The sequence below is a fragment of the Scardinius erythrophthalmus genome (genome assembly GCF_964197995.2).
Source record: "Scardinius erythrophthalmus genome assembly, chromosome: 3".
NCBI classification, from domain to species: domain Eukaryota; kingdom Metazoa; phylum Chordata; class Actinopteri; order Cypriniformes; family Leuciscidae; genus Scardinius; species Scardinius erythrophthalmus.
In genome coordinates this window covers 51,612,704-51,633,029 of record NC_138223.1, presented here as the reverse complement: position 1 = coordinate 51,633,029, position 20,326 = coordinate 51,612,704, and the positions used below count along the sequence as shown (strand labels likewise).

At 40.1% G+C, this 20,326-nt stretch overlaps 2 protein-coding genes across 2 annotated transcripts; both read left to right on the top strand.

The window, feature by feature from the left end:
• Positions 1-4,964: 4,964 nt before the first annotated feature.
• Positions 4,965-9,935, top strand: LOC308689033 (B-cell receptor CD22-like). The gene is made up of 10 exons (XM_081362584.1): positions 4,965-5,005; positions 6,325-6,391; positions 6,496-6,855; positions 6,945-7,193; positions 7,283-7,402; positions 7,485-7,566; positions 7,903-7,948; positions 8,085-8,165; positions 8,326-8,389; positions 8,515-9,935. Exons 2-10 carry the CDS (start codon positions 6,349-6,351, stop codon positions 8,517-8,519), a joined length of 1,050 nt encoding a protein of 349 aa, XP_081218710.1. The 5' UTR covers positions 4,965-5,005; positions 6,325-6,348; the 3' UTR covers positions 8,520-9,935.
• A 6,003-nt stretch (positions 9,936-15,938) lies between these two features.
• LOC308688877 (B-cell receptor CD22-like) lies at positions 15,939-17,428 on the top strand (the record flags this gene model as incomplete). The annotated part of the gene is made up of 5 exons (XM_081362316.1): positions 15,939-16,212; positions 16,311-16,559; positions 16,647-16,901; positions 17,015-17,263; positions 17,355-17,428. 5 exons carry the CDS (start codon positions 15,939-15,941, stop codon positions 17,426-17,428), a joined length of 1,101 nt encoding a protein of 366 aa, XP_081218442.1.
• Positions 17,429-20,326: the final 2,898 nt, after the last annotated feature.

Sequence of the window (20,326 nt, the reverse complement as noted above, 5' to 3'; positions counted from 1 at the left end):
GAAGAGAACGAGATGCTGCGTCGATGATGCTTTGGGAACGCCCCTGCGTGATTGCGTCTGAAGTGTGTATGTCAACTAGTCTAATGGCGAGAGTGAACGTCACGGGCGGGTGACGTCATGACCAGGAAAGGATAAAAACACATCCGGTCTGAGCGGCATTAGCTTCGAAGTAGCCGAAGTAAGCCAATCACAGAGATGAAGGAAGTATGGCAGGGCGACACAGCGTCTCATCCCCTTCTCAGGCAACTAGGGTTACAGTTGTAACCTGTAACGTTCCCTTTACGGAACAACAATACCCAAACTCCGTATCTTCTAGTGCCTGTCATGTGAAACTGTGGCAACTAAGACATAAGCACCTGAGAGCCTGGGGCAGCATCCAGGTCCAGGCTGTAAAACCTCACAAATGTGAGCGGGGACGACCAGCCCGCCGCATCACTAACCTCTTGAAGAGAAACACTCGAAATGAAGGCTTTAGAGGCCGCCATACTCCTAGTAGAACGAGCTCTGACAGCCAAAGGTGAAGGCTGGCTAAATACCTCATAGACAAGAGAGATAGCCTCGACTATCCACTTGCTGACTGTCTGTTTAGAAGCAGGAAGACCTTTCTTAGGTGATCCAAAACAGACAAACAGCTGATCCGATTTTCTCCACAGGGCAGCTCTATGGACATAGGCACTGGACAGAGGAGGTTCAGCTTTTCCTGGTCTTGATTTATGAAGGGAGGAGGAGAGAAGGCTTGCAACACGATAGGCTGTGGCACGTTGGTCGTCATTTTAGGGACATATCCCGGTTTAGGATATATAAATGCCTTGACCATCCCAGGTTCAAACTGAAGACAGATGGGAGAAACCAAAAGGGCCTGAAGGTCTCCAACTCTTTTTAGAGAAGAAATAGCCAGAAGGAAGATAGTCTTGTAAGTCAGAAACTTTGATGAAACCGTATCAAGGGGCTAAAAGGGAGCCACAGACAAGCCCTCTAAGACTATAGCCAGGTCCCAGGCAGGAACCCTAGTTCGAGTTGCAGGCCTCAGCCTCAGTGTACCACGAAGGAAACCAGTTATCTGAGGGTCCCCAGGGGTGTGGTAAGCCGATATGGCCGCCATGTATACTGTAGGGTGAGGGGTGATAGCCCTGCTGAAAAGCGATCTTGCAGAAACTCAAGTACTGAACTGGGCAGTTAACTGGATCCCAATGTCGCCCACTACACCAAGAAGTGAAGACCTTTCACTTCAGGGCGTATAGTTTCCTAGTGGAAGGAGCTTTTGGTGTCAGTTATGGTCTCTACAACCTCAGTTGAGAGACCAGCATCTATGAGTTGAGCCCCCTCAGAGGCCAAACCCACAGTTTCCACATTCTGGACGGATCCCTCCTGACCGGAATCTCCAAGCGAGAACCTTCGAGGAGAGACACGAGGTCCGAGAAACAAATTATGTTTAAAAAATGCAAATGTTCAGACGCTGCATCAATAAAATATCATGTCTAGAGGTTTTTAGATTTTTACTGATTTCTGAGATGGAAACTCTGTAAGCAAATTTCTGTATTTTTATTTGGTGACTATAATGATTAAATTGCATTTTCATAGAAAAAACAAACAAACAAACAGTTTTTTACTGAAATGTATTTTTTATACTCAAGAGGGTGTAGAGCTTCTAGATCTGGCTAATGACCTTGAATATAGGATGACCACAAGTACTATTTCAATAACTAGTTTTGTTTTCCCCTTTCTCCTGGTTCTCATGCTCTCTTCCATTAAGGCTGTTCATCCTTGTGTGGCGAAGAGCAGTAGGTTTGATGACAGAGACTTGGAAAAGACAGGGAGACAAAGCAAGGAGAGAGAGAGAGAGAGAGAGAGAGAGAGAGAGAGAGAGAGAGAGAGAGAGAGAGAGAGAGAGCAAATCGACTACGCCACCCTGGTCACTAAGCCAGGGAAGTATGAGGACACACAGGTTTGATTTTTCCCTTACACAGAGACTCTGAGACGTGGATATTACAAAGTACAAACATATTCTTTATTGGACAAAGATAAAATACTGGAGTGCAAGTCAATTAGGCTCAATCATAACCACCACAATAACAATAAAGGACTACCAGGACTTGTGATTACCAGAAGCAGGATGAGCTAGTGCCAGACTTCGCCAACATCAGCGATGGTCAAGGAGCATCCACACGTGCGCTACACTGCACACACACTCACGTCAACCAAGATCAATCACTATGGGTTGTAGACCACACACTGTGCATCATCAGGACCCACCACCAAATAGAGAAACTAGCCCTCCTGCTCCGGACTCACAGTACCTGAACAAACATCAACAATGCTGAAGCATGTTCACATGTGAGCAACTGCACTCAAGCATGTTGATGAAACAAAACAATAGAAACAAAAGGTTAGAATACTAGGAACAAAACAGCAGTGATGAAAGTCCTAATCCGAGCAGCAGTCTTCAAGTGCCCTTATACAGGCAGATTAATTCACCTGCAAAAGCCCAAATGTAAGCTAAAATATACATAGTATTAACTCATCATTGTTATACAATGATCGCACATACCAAACATGCGGAGATCGCGTCATTCCTCCGGCAGCAACATATGAACAAAGTTTCAAAGGCGAGCTGGAATACACAGATAAACCCCATCACTATACATCACTTAAAATAAATACGGCTACAAGAGCCAGAAAGAGACCTACCAGGAAGCCAAGCAGCAATACACCGGCGACACTTAGTGCAATATATATAAATGGCGCGTATTGCCAATGGCTTCAAACACTCAGCACAACATGAGCTTATCCGCAAACAGCCCAGCACCTGACAAGAGTACACTGTTAACCGTTTAAAGTCCGGTAGGTTCCAGCAACAATCACAAACGGACGTCGCACTCACCTCCAGCCAGAAAACCAGACTGACGGCAGAATAATGACGTGCTAGAGAGGCAGTCACACATTGACGCCATGTCCGGTGGCAAAACAGCCAACTTAATATACCCGTAGGAATGAGACCCTGATTACCTGCGCTCATCTACGGTGGAGTCAACACGCAGAGAGGACGCCACCCAACAGTGGCACTTCACTACATTTGCACCAATGCTCCTAAAAGGACCTTTCCTCTGTATGAGAATGTAACAAATAATGAGAACCGTACCGTAAGTTTCCAGCTCTTCTCATTATGAGTCCTATTACCGTATTGTTTTGAATATAAGACAATGTTTTTTTCTTGGAAATACATCTGAAAAAAACAGGGTTGTCTAATATTCAGTGACTACACTTTTACATGTCAATAATACACCCACAACAACAGGGAGCGCCAAATATGTGTAAAACGAGTGTTCTCTCCAGGAAAGATAAACACAGCGGAAACATCAAACAACTCCCATTTAGGAGCCATGCAATATGGTGTGTCAAACTGTAATGTTAGAAGATGGCGAGCCCAAAAGGACAAGTCAAAGAAAATCTCACTGCGGTCCTAAAGGCGGCCGCTTCGGGAAGGATGGCGGGCGAGTGTGTCGGTGCGTGACCGAGGGGAGAAATGAGGGGCTTCCCATAACCAGAGCCGTCATCCACTGGATATTGCCAAAGAGCTGAACCATACCCATGAGCGAGGCCCCTCATTTCTTATTTTGGCTACTGTACATAATGACACACTTACATGCCCTGTGCATGCCCTCTGACTTCAGGGAGAAGCTGCTGTCTTTTCAGCGCTATAAAAAAATCATATCGCCTGGATCAGATAGGTAATGCAGATCAAACACCTGTGTTTTATGACCTTTAGAATATGAAAAATATGCAATATGAAAATTGCATCCAAAAGGTACATCTTGAAAAAGGGGGGTCTTATAATCAGGGTCATCTTACTTTCAGAAAAATATGGTAAATGTCCTACTCTGTCTGTCTTCTCTCTACACCAGTGCAGGAACACTATGAGTGTGCAGTTAAAACATTTCAAAACGGTTAAACTTGATAAATTGATCTCATTTTTGTCTAATTTTTTTGTCTCAGACTAACAGGAATATGCTGTAGTAGATGATGGCACACACCAAAACATTACAGTCTTCATGTAACTGTGTGTAACAACATCCATAGATGTTGTTTCTGATGCTCATAAAAGTGTTTATTTCAGGTTTGTCCAGACAATTCCCAATTTTGATCTTTTATTTAGAAGTCAGGACTTCCATTACTAGAGCTGAATATTTGGTTTGTGAAAAGGCCTCAAGCGTTACTCTGACAGGACTGATTTCCTCTTCCTCTTCCTGTTCGGTGTGACGTCCCTCAGCGTCTCTCCATCGGTTAATGAAGGTCACGTGATCAACACTTCTGATGTCAAAGGTTCATGCATTTGGTTTTCTCACCTACAAAAGAGGAAACAGTATTTAACCATGTTTAGAGACATGCGTTTCATTCATGAAGGACAAGGCAACTGACACATTAAAAACGTAATAGTTATCAAGATAAAAACATTCAGATGAATCAATTCTGCTTCAGCAGCGTGTTTAAAGTTCTTTATTTAACTTCCAGACTGCTATTAATCAGTAAATTGGAGGTTTATCAAGTGCCCAGTTGGCGATGCTAGCGATGAATTGTGTGTTTTGACGTCACTGCTACTGCAATACCTTCCAGTGTTTTACAAGCTAGGATAGTTGGTCTATATATGCAAATTAAAGAAAAGTTATTCAAGCAATTATTTTCTCTGTTTCCTAAGAACAGGTTCCTTGTCATTACTATCTGTATGCAACTTATTGAAAATAGATATTCCCAAGTTTGAAAACATTATTACATGAGCATCTTTATTGACCGACGTAAAGTTTCTCTCGGCTTAACTTTTATGCCTTAGTCTAATGTTGTCAAAATGTAAAACTCTTCCTCTTCTCGATCTGCACTAGTTGAGGCGTCATAAGATCATGTGAAAATATAGTGTGTTAATCACGTGTCATTTAGTGTGTGAAAACGCCTAAACTGGTTTAATCCTGATCATTTGTAGTGCTGTCACTGGTCACTGGTGTTGGTGAAACGGGTAAGAGCATGATTTTATAACTGTTCTGTTAAATATCTTAAGTGTGGGGGATTTATGGGAGACTGGTTGGGGCTAGTTGTCACAGGGCTGTGTCTCAGTAACTATATGGTTTAAAATCAAAAGTCTAATTGCACAAATATGTTTTCTCTAGCAGTTTTTTGTATGTTGGTGACAAACACCTTGATAGAAATCAACTTTAATCTTTTAACAACAGATAACTGTATAATACAGGCTGACTATATAATGAAAGCTGCTGTCAATCAAAAGGTGGCAGGGACAGACGCTGGACAGTCCGTACTCACGCAGTGCGAAAATGACTGTTGCGCAGCTATAGTCAAGATACAGGGGGTTTATGTTGAGCTAGTGTCTTCATCTGTGTTCTCTGCGCTTCCATATATTTCTCAGTAGATCAAAATATTTTTAGTATTTTGGGTGCTGGGTCATATCACTATACACCATGATACAATACAACTATACAGTTTGCAGAAAGAGAAAGCTGAAAACCATCAGAAGAGCAAAAACAAAAAGAATGATTAGATGGAGATTGATGACATGTATAGTCAAGTCAAGTCAAGTGTATTTGTATAGCGCTTTTCACAATAGTATAGCAGCATGTGGTAAATAACATTCTTCTGTTTATGATATATCCTACAGCTAGACCTATAATAACGACAAAACATTTCCAAGCAATCGCCTATTGACATCATATCCGGGAGATAACTCAGTAAATTCGAGTAAAATCACAGGCTTCGCTTATCCCGTGCGAATGCGCCACACAAAATGAATCAGCGCACGAGTCCTCAGTCCACTCTCTCTCAGAATCTCCCAGTTTCCCAGTGGCTTTTATCCGTTTCTCCATTCCACTTACTGCAACAAGACACAGGTGTTTGTAGTTTTGCACTTGACCTGCTTACTCACCGCTCATCTCCATCTCCAGTCTCTCTATCCCGCTGCAGACTTCACTGAACCACACCGCCCTCGCCACAGACATATATACTGTATAATATATTTGATGAAACATCTAATGCAATGAGAATATGAAAAATGTAATGTGTAACAATGAGACAGAAATGACAAGACTTGCATAAACCGCCAGGACTAGTCTTACAAGTTAGTCATCATATTTTCTTCTTTAAAACTGTTCATAACTTTATGTCAGTTACATAAAAACGTACATTTGACTAATCTGATACCGAAAAGTAAGACTGACTGATCTGATCTATCATACTAGATCTTAAGACACTGTCTTAACATAATGGCCATATTTATGTAACTGGCCCTTTAAAGTTGAAAAATAAGCCACTGTACATTTGTTGTAGGTGTTGAGAGTGACATCACTCAGAATGGCTCCTCCTCTTCCTCTGATCGTTCTTCTCATGATTCATGGTTAGTCAATGCAACACTTCAGAAACACTCAAGACAAATTTGATACTGCAGTTTTATATGCACAAGCTGCTGCTAAATTGTTCAGGATCAATTCTGTGTTTCAGGGGTTTCTAGTGATGATTGGGGTGTGAGTTACAGTCCTTCACACATCTGTGCACTAAATGACTCAACAGTGATAATGAGATGCACTTATAAATACCCTACTGGATATCAGATCAAGAAAGTGTTCTGGACCAAAACAAAAGATAAAAATAAAGATGGAGAGCCTCCAGATCTGTCTAATGACCCTGAATACAGTCAGAGGCTTCAGTATCTGGGAGATAAACAGCAGAACTGCACCGTCAGACTGAGTCATGTGACACTGAAGGATTCACACATGTACTATTTCAGATTCATCACTAATATAACAGAAGGAAAATGGACTGGTGATCCTGGAGTGACTCTTACTGTCACAGGTGACTTTGGTGAGGTTTATCTCTTCTTCTGTGCATTATGTTGAATAATAATCAGTGTATGACAGCAGCACTAGATATAATGTGTGTGTTGTGTTCAGATCTTCAGGTGGAGTCTCCTGAGAGAGTGACAGAGGGAGATTCAGTCACTCTGAGATGTAAAAGCAGCTGCGCTCTGACTGACAGAGCAACATTCATCTGGTACAGAAACTCACAGCCATTAACTGAGAGAAGAGACAGAAACAATGAACTCCTGCTGCAGTCAGTCAGAAGAGAGGATTCAGGCAGATATAGCTGTGCTGTAGACGGACACACTCACAGCTCTCCTGCTGTTCAGCTCAATGTCACGTGTGAGTACAGATTCATTAGTTATTAAAAAAAAAACAGAGATTGTGTTTAAATGAGATGATTTAAATATTAAATTCTGTTTCTCTATTAGATCCTCCCAGGAGTGTCTCAGCGTCCATCAGTCCATCTGGTGTAATAGTGGAGGGAGATTCAGTGACTCACAATCAACATGGATCTCAGAGATCAGCCGCTGTAACTGTCACTGTTAAAGGTAGAGCGGCTCATATACTTACATTACTCTTTCTAAAGTGACTCAAATGAATCTGTTCAGACGTTTTACTCTTTTGTCTCAGTTGCAGGACGTCCGGTGATATTATACATATCCATTGGAGGGGTTTGTGGAGCTGCAGTGATCATTACGATGTTAGTGATTTGGTAAGATGTGTGTCTGTGGTACTCTCTCGTGTGTGTGAATGAATGACTGAATAAGAAAGTTGTTAATTCAGTGAGACGTCATGATGAACGTGAACTAAGGCAAAATTTCCCATCCTATCTTTCCACACTGACGGCTACTCAGGTAGTTATTGAATAATGAAATCTGAAGCATACATCATTACTCCATAAATCCTGAAGATGGACCAGATTTCATCACATTCAAAGTGGCAGTGCTGCGTCCTATAGAGAAATACCTTTACTTCAAATCATATCTGTGTATTAATCATCAAATAGGTTCTGATTGGTTGTAATTGTGTCAAATCACTGTCTTTAAAGGGGAACCAGGAGGATGAAAAAGAGAAATGACACACAGGAGTCTCAGGTGAGAAAAAATAATTTGGTTTTCAGTAGTTTACTAAACTAGTAAAGTCTGAGTTAGTGACTTTATCTAGTGAGTTGTTTATAGACATTATTTATTTTCTCTTTATTCTGTTTTTTTTTTTTTTTTATTGGCAAAGATGAATCATCCCAGACCCGATCATGACAGATGCAACGCTTATGATGTTGAATTGAGTGAGCCTGTGTATGGGAATGTAAAGGTAAGTGTTGTAAGTGTTTCCTACAGTAGACTAAACTCTCTTCACCTTTAGCCAAAAGGGATTAAACGCTCAATGTCAGTGTGAACATATTGTATATTGAATAAGTATATGGGAATTTAAATAACACACTCCTGTTTTTACTTTGTCTTCATTCATAAAGGCTGCTCAACTTGATGATTGTAAACCCGAACTGGACTCGCCTCTGTATGAAAATCTTCGAGCAAGTAAGAATACCCACTAGATAGAGACAAAACCCAATCTATTAGCCTTTTCTCTTGACACATGTTGTTGATGCTTTTATTTAAATATTTAATTATTAATGTTTTCACTTTCTTTCTTTCTTATTCAGACTAACAAGAAGAGGATGTAGTGTTTTGAACAGTAAATATTACAGCCTTTATTCATCTCTTTGTGGGAGGAGCCCTGAATGATTGACAGGAGTGCCATGATGACGTGTGACTGAAGTAAACAGGCGATCTTTTTATAGATGGATGTGCGATAATGAAAGTAAACGCTTAATGAATTTATGTAAAACTGTGTAATCACTATAGTGTGTTTCTCATTATGCTTTTTTTATCATGTATGAATCTTACTTCATTTAGATTATTAATGTTTTTGACCGTGAGTATCTAGTGTAAAACTCCACACTTTTCTGTCATTCAATAAATCAAGAATAACAGCATAAGAAATATTAAAGACCATTACACTTAGATATTGCTAGAGAGAAAAAAATAGATCAAACTACATAAGATTATTAATGTAAGGATTACTGCACAAAATTACACTCGCAATCTTGTTGTGTGAACAACATGTCTATAAAAAAAAGTCCTTAACACACAGCAACTTATGTTTCAACTTATTCCTTCTACAACGATGAAAACAGTTCAAACTGAAACAAGTTGTGAGTGACTAACCGAAACACAGACCACTCGAGCTCTACTTCGGGTTTTCAGTCTCCAGCTCGGAGCGACACTGCAGCCAGCCAGAGAAAACATTTTTGTTTTCTATTGTGCCTTTAAAGGGCACCTATTATGCAAAGTTCACTTTTACATGTTGTTTGAACATAAATGTGTGTTGGCAGTGTGTGTACACAACCAGCCTATAATGATAAAAATTCATCCAGTGCTTTTTTATAATCCCCATAAATCATAAGCACTGTCTCAGAATGAGCTGTTCTCAGATTTGGGGCAATGTGACATCACTTTGCACAGGCCCCGCCCACGACTGTTGATTGACACTGCCGTTTTAGACCCACCCTGAGTGAGCTGGACACAGTCCGCCATTGTTTCCATGCCAGAGCAGCTGTAGACCAGAATGTCTTCTAAGCGATTGAGGTGTTTTGTTGTTGGATGTCAGAAGGAACATATCAGTCTTTACTCCCGTTATTACTCGAGGACGGATCTCACCAACTGTTCGTGATCCAGCTTACACTCTCCGGAGCGACAGGCCTAACGCACGGCAGAAATGAAATTTAGAGCGCGCCCTTTATGACAGCTCATCGAGTCGTTTTACGGATATACAGTTTACCAGTTTATTTAGCACCCACTGAAAAGGTGTGTTTATAATTGTTTACTGTTACTTGTAACGAGTGTTTTGTGTACTTCACTGTGTATGGTCCATGCTAATGAAAGGGAGAGAGAGAGTTTATGGATAAGACTTTAATGCACACTTCTTTTACTGTGTTTATTCAGTTCTTACAGTGATTTTCTGGAGTAAAACTAACGCTCATCTTTTGTGTGATGTACAATAAACTTCATTGAACTCATCAGTATATTTTGGTCATCATTCGGACGGGGTCTACAACAGCAGGCTTGTAGTGGATAAAAGCTTTAAACTAAACTATACCTGTTCTATGTCCATACAGCATATATTCTCTGGCTCTGTGGGCATTATTGTCCAACTCCGAGTCGAAATGAACACCGCTACTGAGAGTTTCTGTTCTGATATTATCAGATGAGATTGCCCTGGCTCTGAGCGCAAGCTCGTGAGGCTCCGCCCCCTGTGACGGCAGCAGCAGCTTATTTGCATTTAATGGGATACACACTAAAACGGCACGTTTTTCTGAGTGCCAAAAAATGACAATTTAAACATGCTGTAAAAAATGATCTGTTGGGTATTTTGAGCTAAAACTTCACATACACACTCTGGGGACATCAGAGACTTATTTTACATCTTGTGAAAAGGGGCATAATAGGTGCCCTTTAAATGAGCTTCTCAAAGTGCTCACAGTATAAGACAATACAAGTAAAGTAGGCTAGTAAAAAAAGCATAGGTGGATTAAATAAACAAGAAACCAACAATGATTACCACATTCAACAATAACCTACCTTTCCTAACCAAACCTAACAAACAGTTTTTAAATGCGTTTTAAAAATTCCAAGCAATTCGCTTTTCTGCAGCTGAAAAGAATAGCATGGGGCGCAATTTTGCAATATCTCTGAGATATAAAAAAAGAAGTTTTAACCACTTTTTGTACACGAGGGTCAAATGTCAATGGGGAATCAAAGATAACTCCTAGATTCCTTCATTTCTTCTGAAACTCAAATACAGAACCATCAGAACCACAGAGCCAACCAAGCAGGCGGCTATAAAAGTCATGTCATAAAAGTCATAACATTTATGAGTCATACAAATGTTCAAAATCCAGATTGAAGTTGGTCAAAAAGATTACTAACAGAAATATGTTTATGCAACTGTAAAGCTACAACTCATTCTAAAATTTTAACCAGGAAAGGAAGATTTGACATAGGTTGATTAGTTATTTAAAGGCACACTAAGCAGTTTCTGTTTTTCTTAAACAGCGAGTCGCTGTGGAGTACTTGTATTTAACGTTACTGTCATAAACACCACTCACGCAGAGCCGTCGTTTTCTTTTCCTTGACTCTTCCGAACGCGCTTTCTTCGTTTTCTTCATCGACTCTGCCATGATTCACGTCTGAAATGTGTGCTAGTGTCTTCCATAGAGGCTGCTTCATATGTTGTTGATGTATGAGACGTTGTGCCGTAAAGCAAGTCGTGATTCTCGCGAGATTTGTCGGTGCACCACCTCTTAAACCTGCATTGCTGGTTTTGCCAGCGGCGTCCCCTGCTTTGCTATCGGGATGATTCACCCTACTAGTTTGTTTACCATCGAAATGATTTTGAAGCTGTTATATTAAGGTACAAATCTTGCATAGTGTGCCTTTAAATCATCCAAATCTAAATTTAATTTCTTGAGTACAGGACTAACAGCAGCATTTTTTTATGCATCTGTGACAACAGCAGTACTTAAGGATTCATTAATTATGTTAAGCACTGCAGGACACATATATCTGAAAACAGGGCACCCGAAAAACTTGCCGCACTCGCATTATAACTAAAGGAGAGGAAGGTTGTTGTTATACCAAGGAGCAGAGCGAGTATACTTGATTTCACGGACCTTGCGAAGAGCGCAATAGCCAGTGCATTATTTAGCTGTGAGATATCATCATCCAAGGGCGTTGAGCCCAATTCAGTAAGAGATGAGACAACAACAGTTGCAAATACTGTCTGATCAGTTGATTTCCACATTTAAACAAGCGCTTACAGCAGCAAACTATGGGATCCAGAATTTATTTGTGACATGGCCTTCTTCACAGATATGAATGCGCATCTGAATTATCTGAACACACAGTTACAAGGTCGGTCTCAGACTGTTTCAGACCTCTATGCACATATGAACGCTTTCCAACATAACCCTAACCTTTTTCACAGCAGATTTTCGTCCAATCCGGCAAATTTGACACACTTCTCTGCCTGCAAGGAGATGAGCAAAGATGCTCCCAAATGCAAGATGTGTTTCGCCAAGTACAGAAAAGAAATTGAAAGTCTACAAGAGCAGTTCAGAATTCACTTCCAGGTCTTTCACGTGATGCAGCCTTGCATATGTTAGGGTTTGTAAAAGTTGTTGTTCTATCCAGCCCACCAGGGGGACTCAAGGAGTACTGAATGCACAAGTTACACACGAGTAAGTGTGTTCCTGATATAAACAAGCTGAATACAGTGTTGTTCCATGCAGCTCTTCAAAAAACCTCAAGAGTGATTTAATGCCTCTTGTCAATGCATACTAGAAAGCATAGACCTCTTCGCGGACCCTCTAAATGCAGCTTTCAGTGCGGAGCCTGAAGAGATGACACTAGGACACTGGTCACACCGGTTGTAAGTTTGCAGCTAGAACTCTACAAACTTATATTGTGAGCCTTCAATCCCTCCATTACTATTACTCCAAGTTTAGAGGCGAGTATTATTGCTAGTTTTAATTTAACACATATGCAGTGCAGTTGGCCTTCAGTCTAGATTATTGCCATATGTGCAGTGGAATGACAAATCCCTTTCCCAGTTGCAACCAATCTCCTCCTTGGTTTTCCTGAATTATAAAGTGGTAATTTGTGGTTCTCTTAAAGCATTATGGAACAAGAAAAAGCAAATGTCTGTGTTGTACAGGATACAGCTTCTGTCAGGTCAGGATTTGTATAAAGGTTTAAAGCAGTTTGCAGGCCTCTTATCAACACACAAAAGAGGAAGCGAGACTAAGAGTTTTAGTGAAGACGATCTTATAGAGTCCCATCAAACTCAATAAATTAATTTCAAGAAAAAAGAATCACGGTTAGGGCTGGCCGATATATCGCATGACATTGTTATGCACATCTCGTCAGTAAAGCCGGTTCCTTGATTAGTAGTAAATCGTCATCACCTGCTTTCAAATGGAGCGGCATTTACTACACAGAGCCGTAGTTCACTGACAAGCTGAGCCATATCACATTAATTATCGCGGACGTATCGCCCAGCCCTACTGCCTCTTTGGCTGCTCTGAGTTTGGCCATGTTCTTGACACGCAAGAGAAGGGTTGCATTTTGCTTGACACCATCCACCTCGACTCTTACGGTCTTCCTTTCCAGGAGTTCAACGACATCCTGGTCCAGTCTGGATCTGATGCAAATCCTTTAATTGTACGTACGTCTGCCATTATTTCTCCATGTACTTAACTGCTGCCTGACTGTTCAAAACAGAAGGTCTTCAGGTTGACCTTTGAGGCCCAACTGCTGAGCTGCACTGTGGAGGAGGATAGCTCTGTCAGATCCATCGTCCTGGATTGCATATGCATTCATTTCCCTCTTTCCATTTCTGAGAATCACTTTGCTGATTTTAAGCTGATTTCCTCTTCCTCCTGGGTGTGATGTCCCTCAGCGTCTCTCATTGGCGTATGAAGGTCATGTGATCACACTGTGATGAGGCTGTCAGAGATTCACAAGTTTGGTTTTCTCACCCACAAAAGAGGAAACTGTATTTTTGACCATGTTTAGAGGCGTGATCATTCAAGAAGAACAAGGCCACTGACTGAATAAAAATCTTAGAAGTTTTCATGATAAAAAACATTCAGATTAATGAATTCTGCTTTATCGGCATGTTTTAAGTTCTTTATTTAACTTCCAGATTGCTATTAATAAATCAGTAAATTGGAGGTTTATCAAATGCACATTTGGCGATGAAATGTGTTTTTTTGGCATCACTTCCACTCACTGTAAAATCCAACATTGGTTCTTACTAAAACTTTTTAGTTAACTTTACTTAATGTCTTAACTTAATTGTAAAAATCTAGTAATCTGTACTATTCACATACTATGTATTATTTACTCAGAAAACCCAAGTTAAGATTAATTGATTGGTTTGAGTGTGGTTTTTGAGGCAGGGAAATTCTTAATGGACCTTTCACTCATTTCCTCCACTTCTGCAGTTATTTGTCCTTGTTTGCATTCACTCATTTCCCAAAGTAATCTTGAATGTTGAATTGTCAATACAACTGAAAAATTTGTAAGAACGTAACATAAGTTGACTTCATAAATTGATTTTGATTTTCTTAAAATATTTTTAGTCACCATTATGGCGATTAGTGATTCCTTTGGTTGGGCACTTGGAACTATATTCTCTTTATTATGATTCTCTTTCTATAGATGCAGTGATGCAACAATAAATCAGTTGTTTAGTGTCAAAGAAAGAGAAGTAATACTAGTGAGTGAGTGAGTGAGTGAGTGAGTGAGTGAGAGTGAGTGAGTGAGAGAGAGAGAAAATATGAATGGTGTATAATGTAATTCGTGTCAATTAGTGATCTTTTATAATTTTGTTGCTACTATTTATGCCTAAACACCTTCTGAAACAGTTAATTGGGTTTATATAATCCCTCTATATTTGTGAAAATCTTGTAATTGATCATGCTTGACTCACACAGACTTCATCATTCAGCATGCAAAACACAACCATGGTGACAAATACATTTCATTTAAAGTAAATTATCAAGTACTCTCTACAGTTATTTTTTAGTTACTAGAACTCTTGTGTAAGTGAACTATACTAACTAAGCATTTGTCAGTACCACATACTATTCCTATTTCACTTTACTTGCTTTTTTTAGAGCAATCGGTTTCCTGATATTTTCCTAGTAATGTGAACTCTAATGAGAAGTTAACACAACTAATGATTTTGATTCAAGAGTGCTTGAGTATACTTGATTAACAACATTAATACACTACTTTACTTGGAAATTTTAAGGCAATCGGTTTCCTCACCTTTTCTAAGTAAAGTCAACATATTACATTTTACAGTGCTGCAATTCTTTCCAGTGTTTTACAATCCCGGATCCAGCAGTTTCCATACCAGGATAGTTGGTCACCGTTCCCTATATGTAGCCTTGTGTTTGCTGTGTTCATTGTCAGATCGTTCTGGTGTTCATGTCTTGCCGTCTTACTTTCATCAGCACTTCTCTAGTCTACTATTCCTGCTCGTGTCTGGATTACTTACTGTCTGACTGTGTCTGTAGGCTATTGCGTCGAGATCACTGATACTTCCTCTGCTCGATCTGCACTAGTTGAGGTGTCATAAACTCATATTAAAGTATAAGGTACTTATAAGTATAAGTAACAATACTGGTTTCATCCTGATCATTTGTAGTGCTGTCACTGGTCACTGGTGTTGGTGAAACGGGTAAGAGCATGATTGTATAACTGTTCTGTTAAATATCTTAAGTGAGAGGGATTAGTTTGGGCTAGTTGTCACAGGGGCTGTGTCTCAGTAACTATATGGTTTAAAATCAAAAGTCCAATTGCACAAAGTTTTTTTCTCGAAAAGTGATTTGTTGGCGAAAAACAAATTGATAAAAAAATCCTTTTTAATATTTTACACAACAGATAACTATATAATGAAGATAGATTATAAAGACTTATACCCAAGACTTAAATATTAAAGTGGCTTTTAAAAATAATCCTGCATATTCACCAGAGTGACAACAAGCTCCAGAGTATGTTTTGTAAACATTAGCAATGCACTGATACAAAAGTCAACTAAGGTGCTTTATAATAGTTTCTCAGTATGAAAGTAAAGGCCATCGTTCTGGCAGGGTCCTACTGTCTATGATGGGCTGTCAGTCAAAACGGGGAAGTGAAAGACGTTGGACAGTTACAAACTCATGCAGTGCAAAAATGACTGTTGCTGTCATGTTCTTTGATAAATAAAGTAGTATATGTTGTTATCTTTCATGCTGACATTAAAGCTGAAAATAAGCCACTGTAAATTTGTTGCAGATGTTGCTATGGTGACGTCAGTCAGAATGGCTCCTCCTCTTCCTCTGATCTTTCTCCTCATGATTCACGGACTCACGAGTTCAGGATTCAGGATTAACTTTTTTTAGGGGTTTGTAGTCAGAAAGAGGGTGTGATTTACAGTCCTTCACACATCTGTGCAGTAAATGACTCAACAGTGATAATGAACTGCACTTATACATACCCTACTGGACGTCAGATCATGAAAGTGTTCTGGACCAAAACACTGGAAAAAGATAATGGAGAACATCCAGATCTGTCTAAGGACCCTGAATACAGTCAGAGGCTTCAGTATCTGGGAGATAAACAGCAGAACTGCACCGTCAGACTGAGTCATGTGACACTGAAGGATTCACACATGTACTATTTCAGATTCATCACTGATAAATCTAATGTGAAATGGATTGGTGCTCCAGGAGTGACTCTTACTGTCACAGGTGACTTTGATGAGGTTTATCTCTTCTTCTGTGCATTATGTTGAATAATAATCAGTGTATGACAGCAGCACTAGATATAATGTGTGTGTTGTGTTCAGATCTTCAGGTGGAGTCTCCTGAGAGAGTGACAGAGGGAGATTCAGTCACTCTGAGATGTAAAAGCAGCTGCGCTCTGACTGACAGAGCAACATTCATCTGGTACAGAAACTCACAGCCATTAACTGAGAGAAGAGACAGAAACAATGAACTCCTGCTGCAGTCAGTCAGAAGAGAGGATTCAGGCAGATATAGCTGTGCTGTAGACGGACACACTCACATCTCTCCTGATGTTCAGCTCAATGTCATGTGTGAGTACATATTTATTTGTATCTTTTAAAATTTGAAGATTGTGTTTGAATTAGAAGATTTAAGGTTTTATTTTTTGTCCTTTTTAGACCCTCCAAAGAGAGTCTCAGTGTCCATCAGTCCATCTGGTGTAATAGTGGAGGGAGATTCAGTGACTCTGAACTGCTTCAGTGACTCAAACCCTCCTGCAGAAATCAGCTGGATTAAAGGAGGAACGATTGTAGGATCTGGAAGAATCTACAGCATCTCAAAGATCAGCTCTAATGACAGTGGAGAATACAAGTGCAAGTCCATCTATGAACATGGAGAGAAATACTCTGATACTGTGACTTTAAACGTCATGTGTGAGTTTATTATAAAATATAAGATGCTAATTCTCTGTTTTGATTAATTTGGTTCATATTTGTCATTTTAAAAATGTGTAAGAGGTCTTAAATAATTTGGTGATTGTTATTAGACCCACCCAGGAACGCCTCAGTGTTGATGAGTGGATCTGGTGTAATAGTGGAGGGAGATTCAGTGACTCTGAACTGCATCAGTGACTCAAACCCTCCTGCTCTGAACTTCAGCTGGTTTAAGGAGAATGAAACCTCAGCTGTTGGATCTGGACAGAGTTTCAGTGCACTACAGAGTGGACGCTTCTACTGTCAGGCTCACAATCAACATGGATCTCAGAGATCAGACGCTGTAACTGTCACAGTTAAAGGTAGAGCGGCTCATATACTTGCATTACTCTTTCTAAAGTGAAGCAAATTATTATTTTTTTTTTTTAATGTTTTATACATTTGTGCTATTAGGAAGTCTGGTGATATACATATCCATAGGAGTGATTTGTGGAGCTGCAGTGATCATCATGATGCTGATTTGGTAAGACGTGTGTCTGTGGTCTTGTGTGTGTGAATGAGTCAGAAGGTTGTGAATTCATGCTAACAATCGCTTATTTGTCGATTATTTAGTTATTTAATCTGTAAAAAAAAAAGTATCGATGGTTGAATAAGCAAGTCGTCATTAGAGGTAAACATGAAGCGAGCCTGCAGTAGTTACGTTTTCTAAATGTTCTTAATGTATTCAAGCCATTAAATGGGTTAGGTAGGCTAGGCGTTTATTTCAGAACATATTTAACCAGGGATTAACAAACTCTTCAAACAAGTGATTTTACTGAACATAAGATGTTTCTAATGTGTTTCACTGTGTGCTATTCTATAATGCATATTAAATAAAGACCTGTCAATCTGAGTGACAAACCAATCTTAGCGTGCTCCTGCTGTAAAACAGTGTCTAATTGGTCTCTACTAGGCTTGCTGTGATTGTCGGTGTTACCGTTGTTTAGCCGCAACAGTCACATCACTTGCCCATAGCAGCACCGCCCCCCACGTCGTTTTGATGTTTTATAGTAAAAATCATTTAGTTCAGTTAGAGAACAGACACTACAATTAAAAACTGAACGTGTCTTCTCAATGCAGCATGAGCCGAACGCAGACATCCCAACCTACAAAAGTTCATTTCAGGGAGGTACCTCACCACAGAGTTGTTGTCCCTAAAATATATAAAAGCATAATACATAATTTCTATAGGCTATAGGCCTATGCATTTATTTGTTCATAATGTTACAATTTGTAGATTACTTTTACTATTTATAAGCTGCTTATACTATTCATGTAAACTGCTTTTATTTATATTCCATTGCAGCTTTAAACAGGTCTAATGAATAATATGCACATGAATGAAATGAAACTCACCTCAGAACTCACCTCAGCATTTCTTTTACAATCATTTAACCCGCCATGGGCAATGCTGAAGTCACTGTTACAAACTGTACACCGTGCAAGACTATCATTATGTTTTACTCTTATAAGACAGGGGTACACTTTCATGTAGTCTGCCGTAAAATGTATCTTATACTTTCGTTTTTTGCATGTTTTTTTGTGGCACTCTCTCGTTGCCATGGCGCTCCTGTTTCTAGATACACTGAACTGATTAATTCGGTTCGGGAGAAGAGATAAAACCCGCCCACACTGACAATTGATTGGTTGATTTATCGAAACAGGCCAATCAGATGCTCTCTATCTTACGTGCGCACACGCAAGGTCTCTCGCTCCCTCTCCCTCTCTGCTGTGCACGCGCGCTCTGGCTCGCTCGCTCTAGATTCCGGGAGATTTTAACTCATTTGCGGGTATCAGGGAGCCGCTATCAATATGCGGGAAACTCCCGGAACTTCCGGGAGACTTGGGATGTCTGCGAACGAGAATCTCAGCACAGATCAGCAGCAGGAGTCATTTATCACGAGAGTGAGGAGCTGACTGACAAGACGATGGCGGAAGATTTGGTTTCAAAGCGAAATGTAAAAGCGCCTATTTGGCAATATTAAGGATTTAAAGGAACACGCCGACTTTTTGGGACTTTAGCTTATTCACCGTATCCCCCAGCGTTAGATAAGTCCATGCATACCCTTCTCATCTCCGTGCGTGCCCTAACTCTGTCTGACGCACCCACCACTAGCCTACCTTAGCACAAATACTGGAGGTAAACAGTTCCAGCTAGCATACTGCTCCCAATAAGTGACAAAATAACGCCAACATTTTCCTATTTACATGTTGTGTTTTGTATAGTCACAGCGTGTACGAATAACAAGGTCACATGAGACACAGCCATCTTCTAACCCTATACATACTGGGAAATATATTCTCAGAAGGCGAAGCACTGCTACTTGGGCTACTTTATTTTGTCACTTATATTATATTAAAGTCCCAAAAAGTCGGAATGTTCCTTTACTTCTGTGGAGTGATTTACTCCAACTCTGAGCGAACTCTCTGCTCCTCACCACGGGGTTTCACAGGTGTTGCGGGCAAAATCACTCCGCCCAAGTAGTGGCACTTAGAGGGTTAATGAAAAACTCAACTAATCCTTTGCAGGTTCCCTATTAGCATTAGGTTTAAAGGAACATTCCGACTTTTTGGGACTTTAGCTTATTCACCGTATCCCCCAGAGTTAGGTAAGTCCATACATAACCTTTTCATCTCCGTGTGTGCCGTAACTCTGCCTGATGCACCCACCGCTAACCTAGCTTAGCACAAAGACTGGAGGTAAACGGCTCCAGCTAGCATAGTGCTCCAGATAAGTGACCAAATAAAGTAGCCCAAGTAGCAGTGCTTCGCCTTCTGAGAATATAGTTCCCAGTATGTATACGGTTAGAAGATGGCTGTGTCTCATGACCTTGTTATTTGTACACGCTGTGACTATACACAGTCCACGATTGTCCACAATACCCACCCACTACACCCAAGATCCAGTTTCCATTAGCTGAACTTTCAAATGCGTTGGAAAACACTACGTCATGATCGTGACTCGAATCCCGGAAGTCCTATAGCTGTAGCCAAGCTGCATGTCAATCAATGTAACTCTGTGATCTACGCATTGTCTTATGTTGTGTTTGAGTTGTAAGAGATCACATGCTCTAAATAAAGATGTGTGATCTACTATGGTTTACTAATGTTTCATGAAGTTACAAACCAAAACATGGCCCAAAAGAATCATGTGTATACTGTTTACATGTGCATCTGCTGCGCTTTTTCATACACATACTTTTGGACTCTAACTGAAACAAATATGCTTGTTGTATTCTGCTATCTGTTATGTACGATGAGTTCAAAGATCAAATTTTCATGTAAAGCAATTATTTTTTCATGCTATGAAATAGAGCACTTTTAATGTGTCAGCAAATTTAAAAGCACTTGTTAAGTGATAGTCATATTCCCTATATTCATTGTAA

Bases quoted from the DNA above. Each gene is read 5' to 3' on its own strand.
- LOC308689033 (XM_081362584.1), top strand. From the start codon at position 6,349: ATGGCTCCTCCTCTTCCTCTGATCGTTCTTCTCATGATTCATG. The intron at 6,392-6,495 runs GTTAGTCAATGC...TCTGTGTTTCAG, and splicing joins CGTTCTTCTCATGATTCATG to GGGTTTCTAGTGATGATTGG. The intron at 7,403-7,484 runs GTAGAGCGGCTC...CTTTTGTCTCAG, and splicing joins TGTAACTGTCACTGTTAAAG to TTGCAGGACGTCCGGTGATA.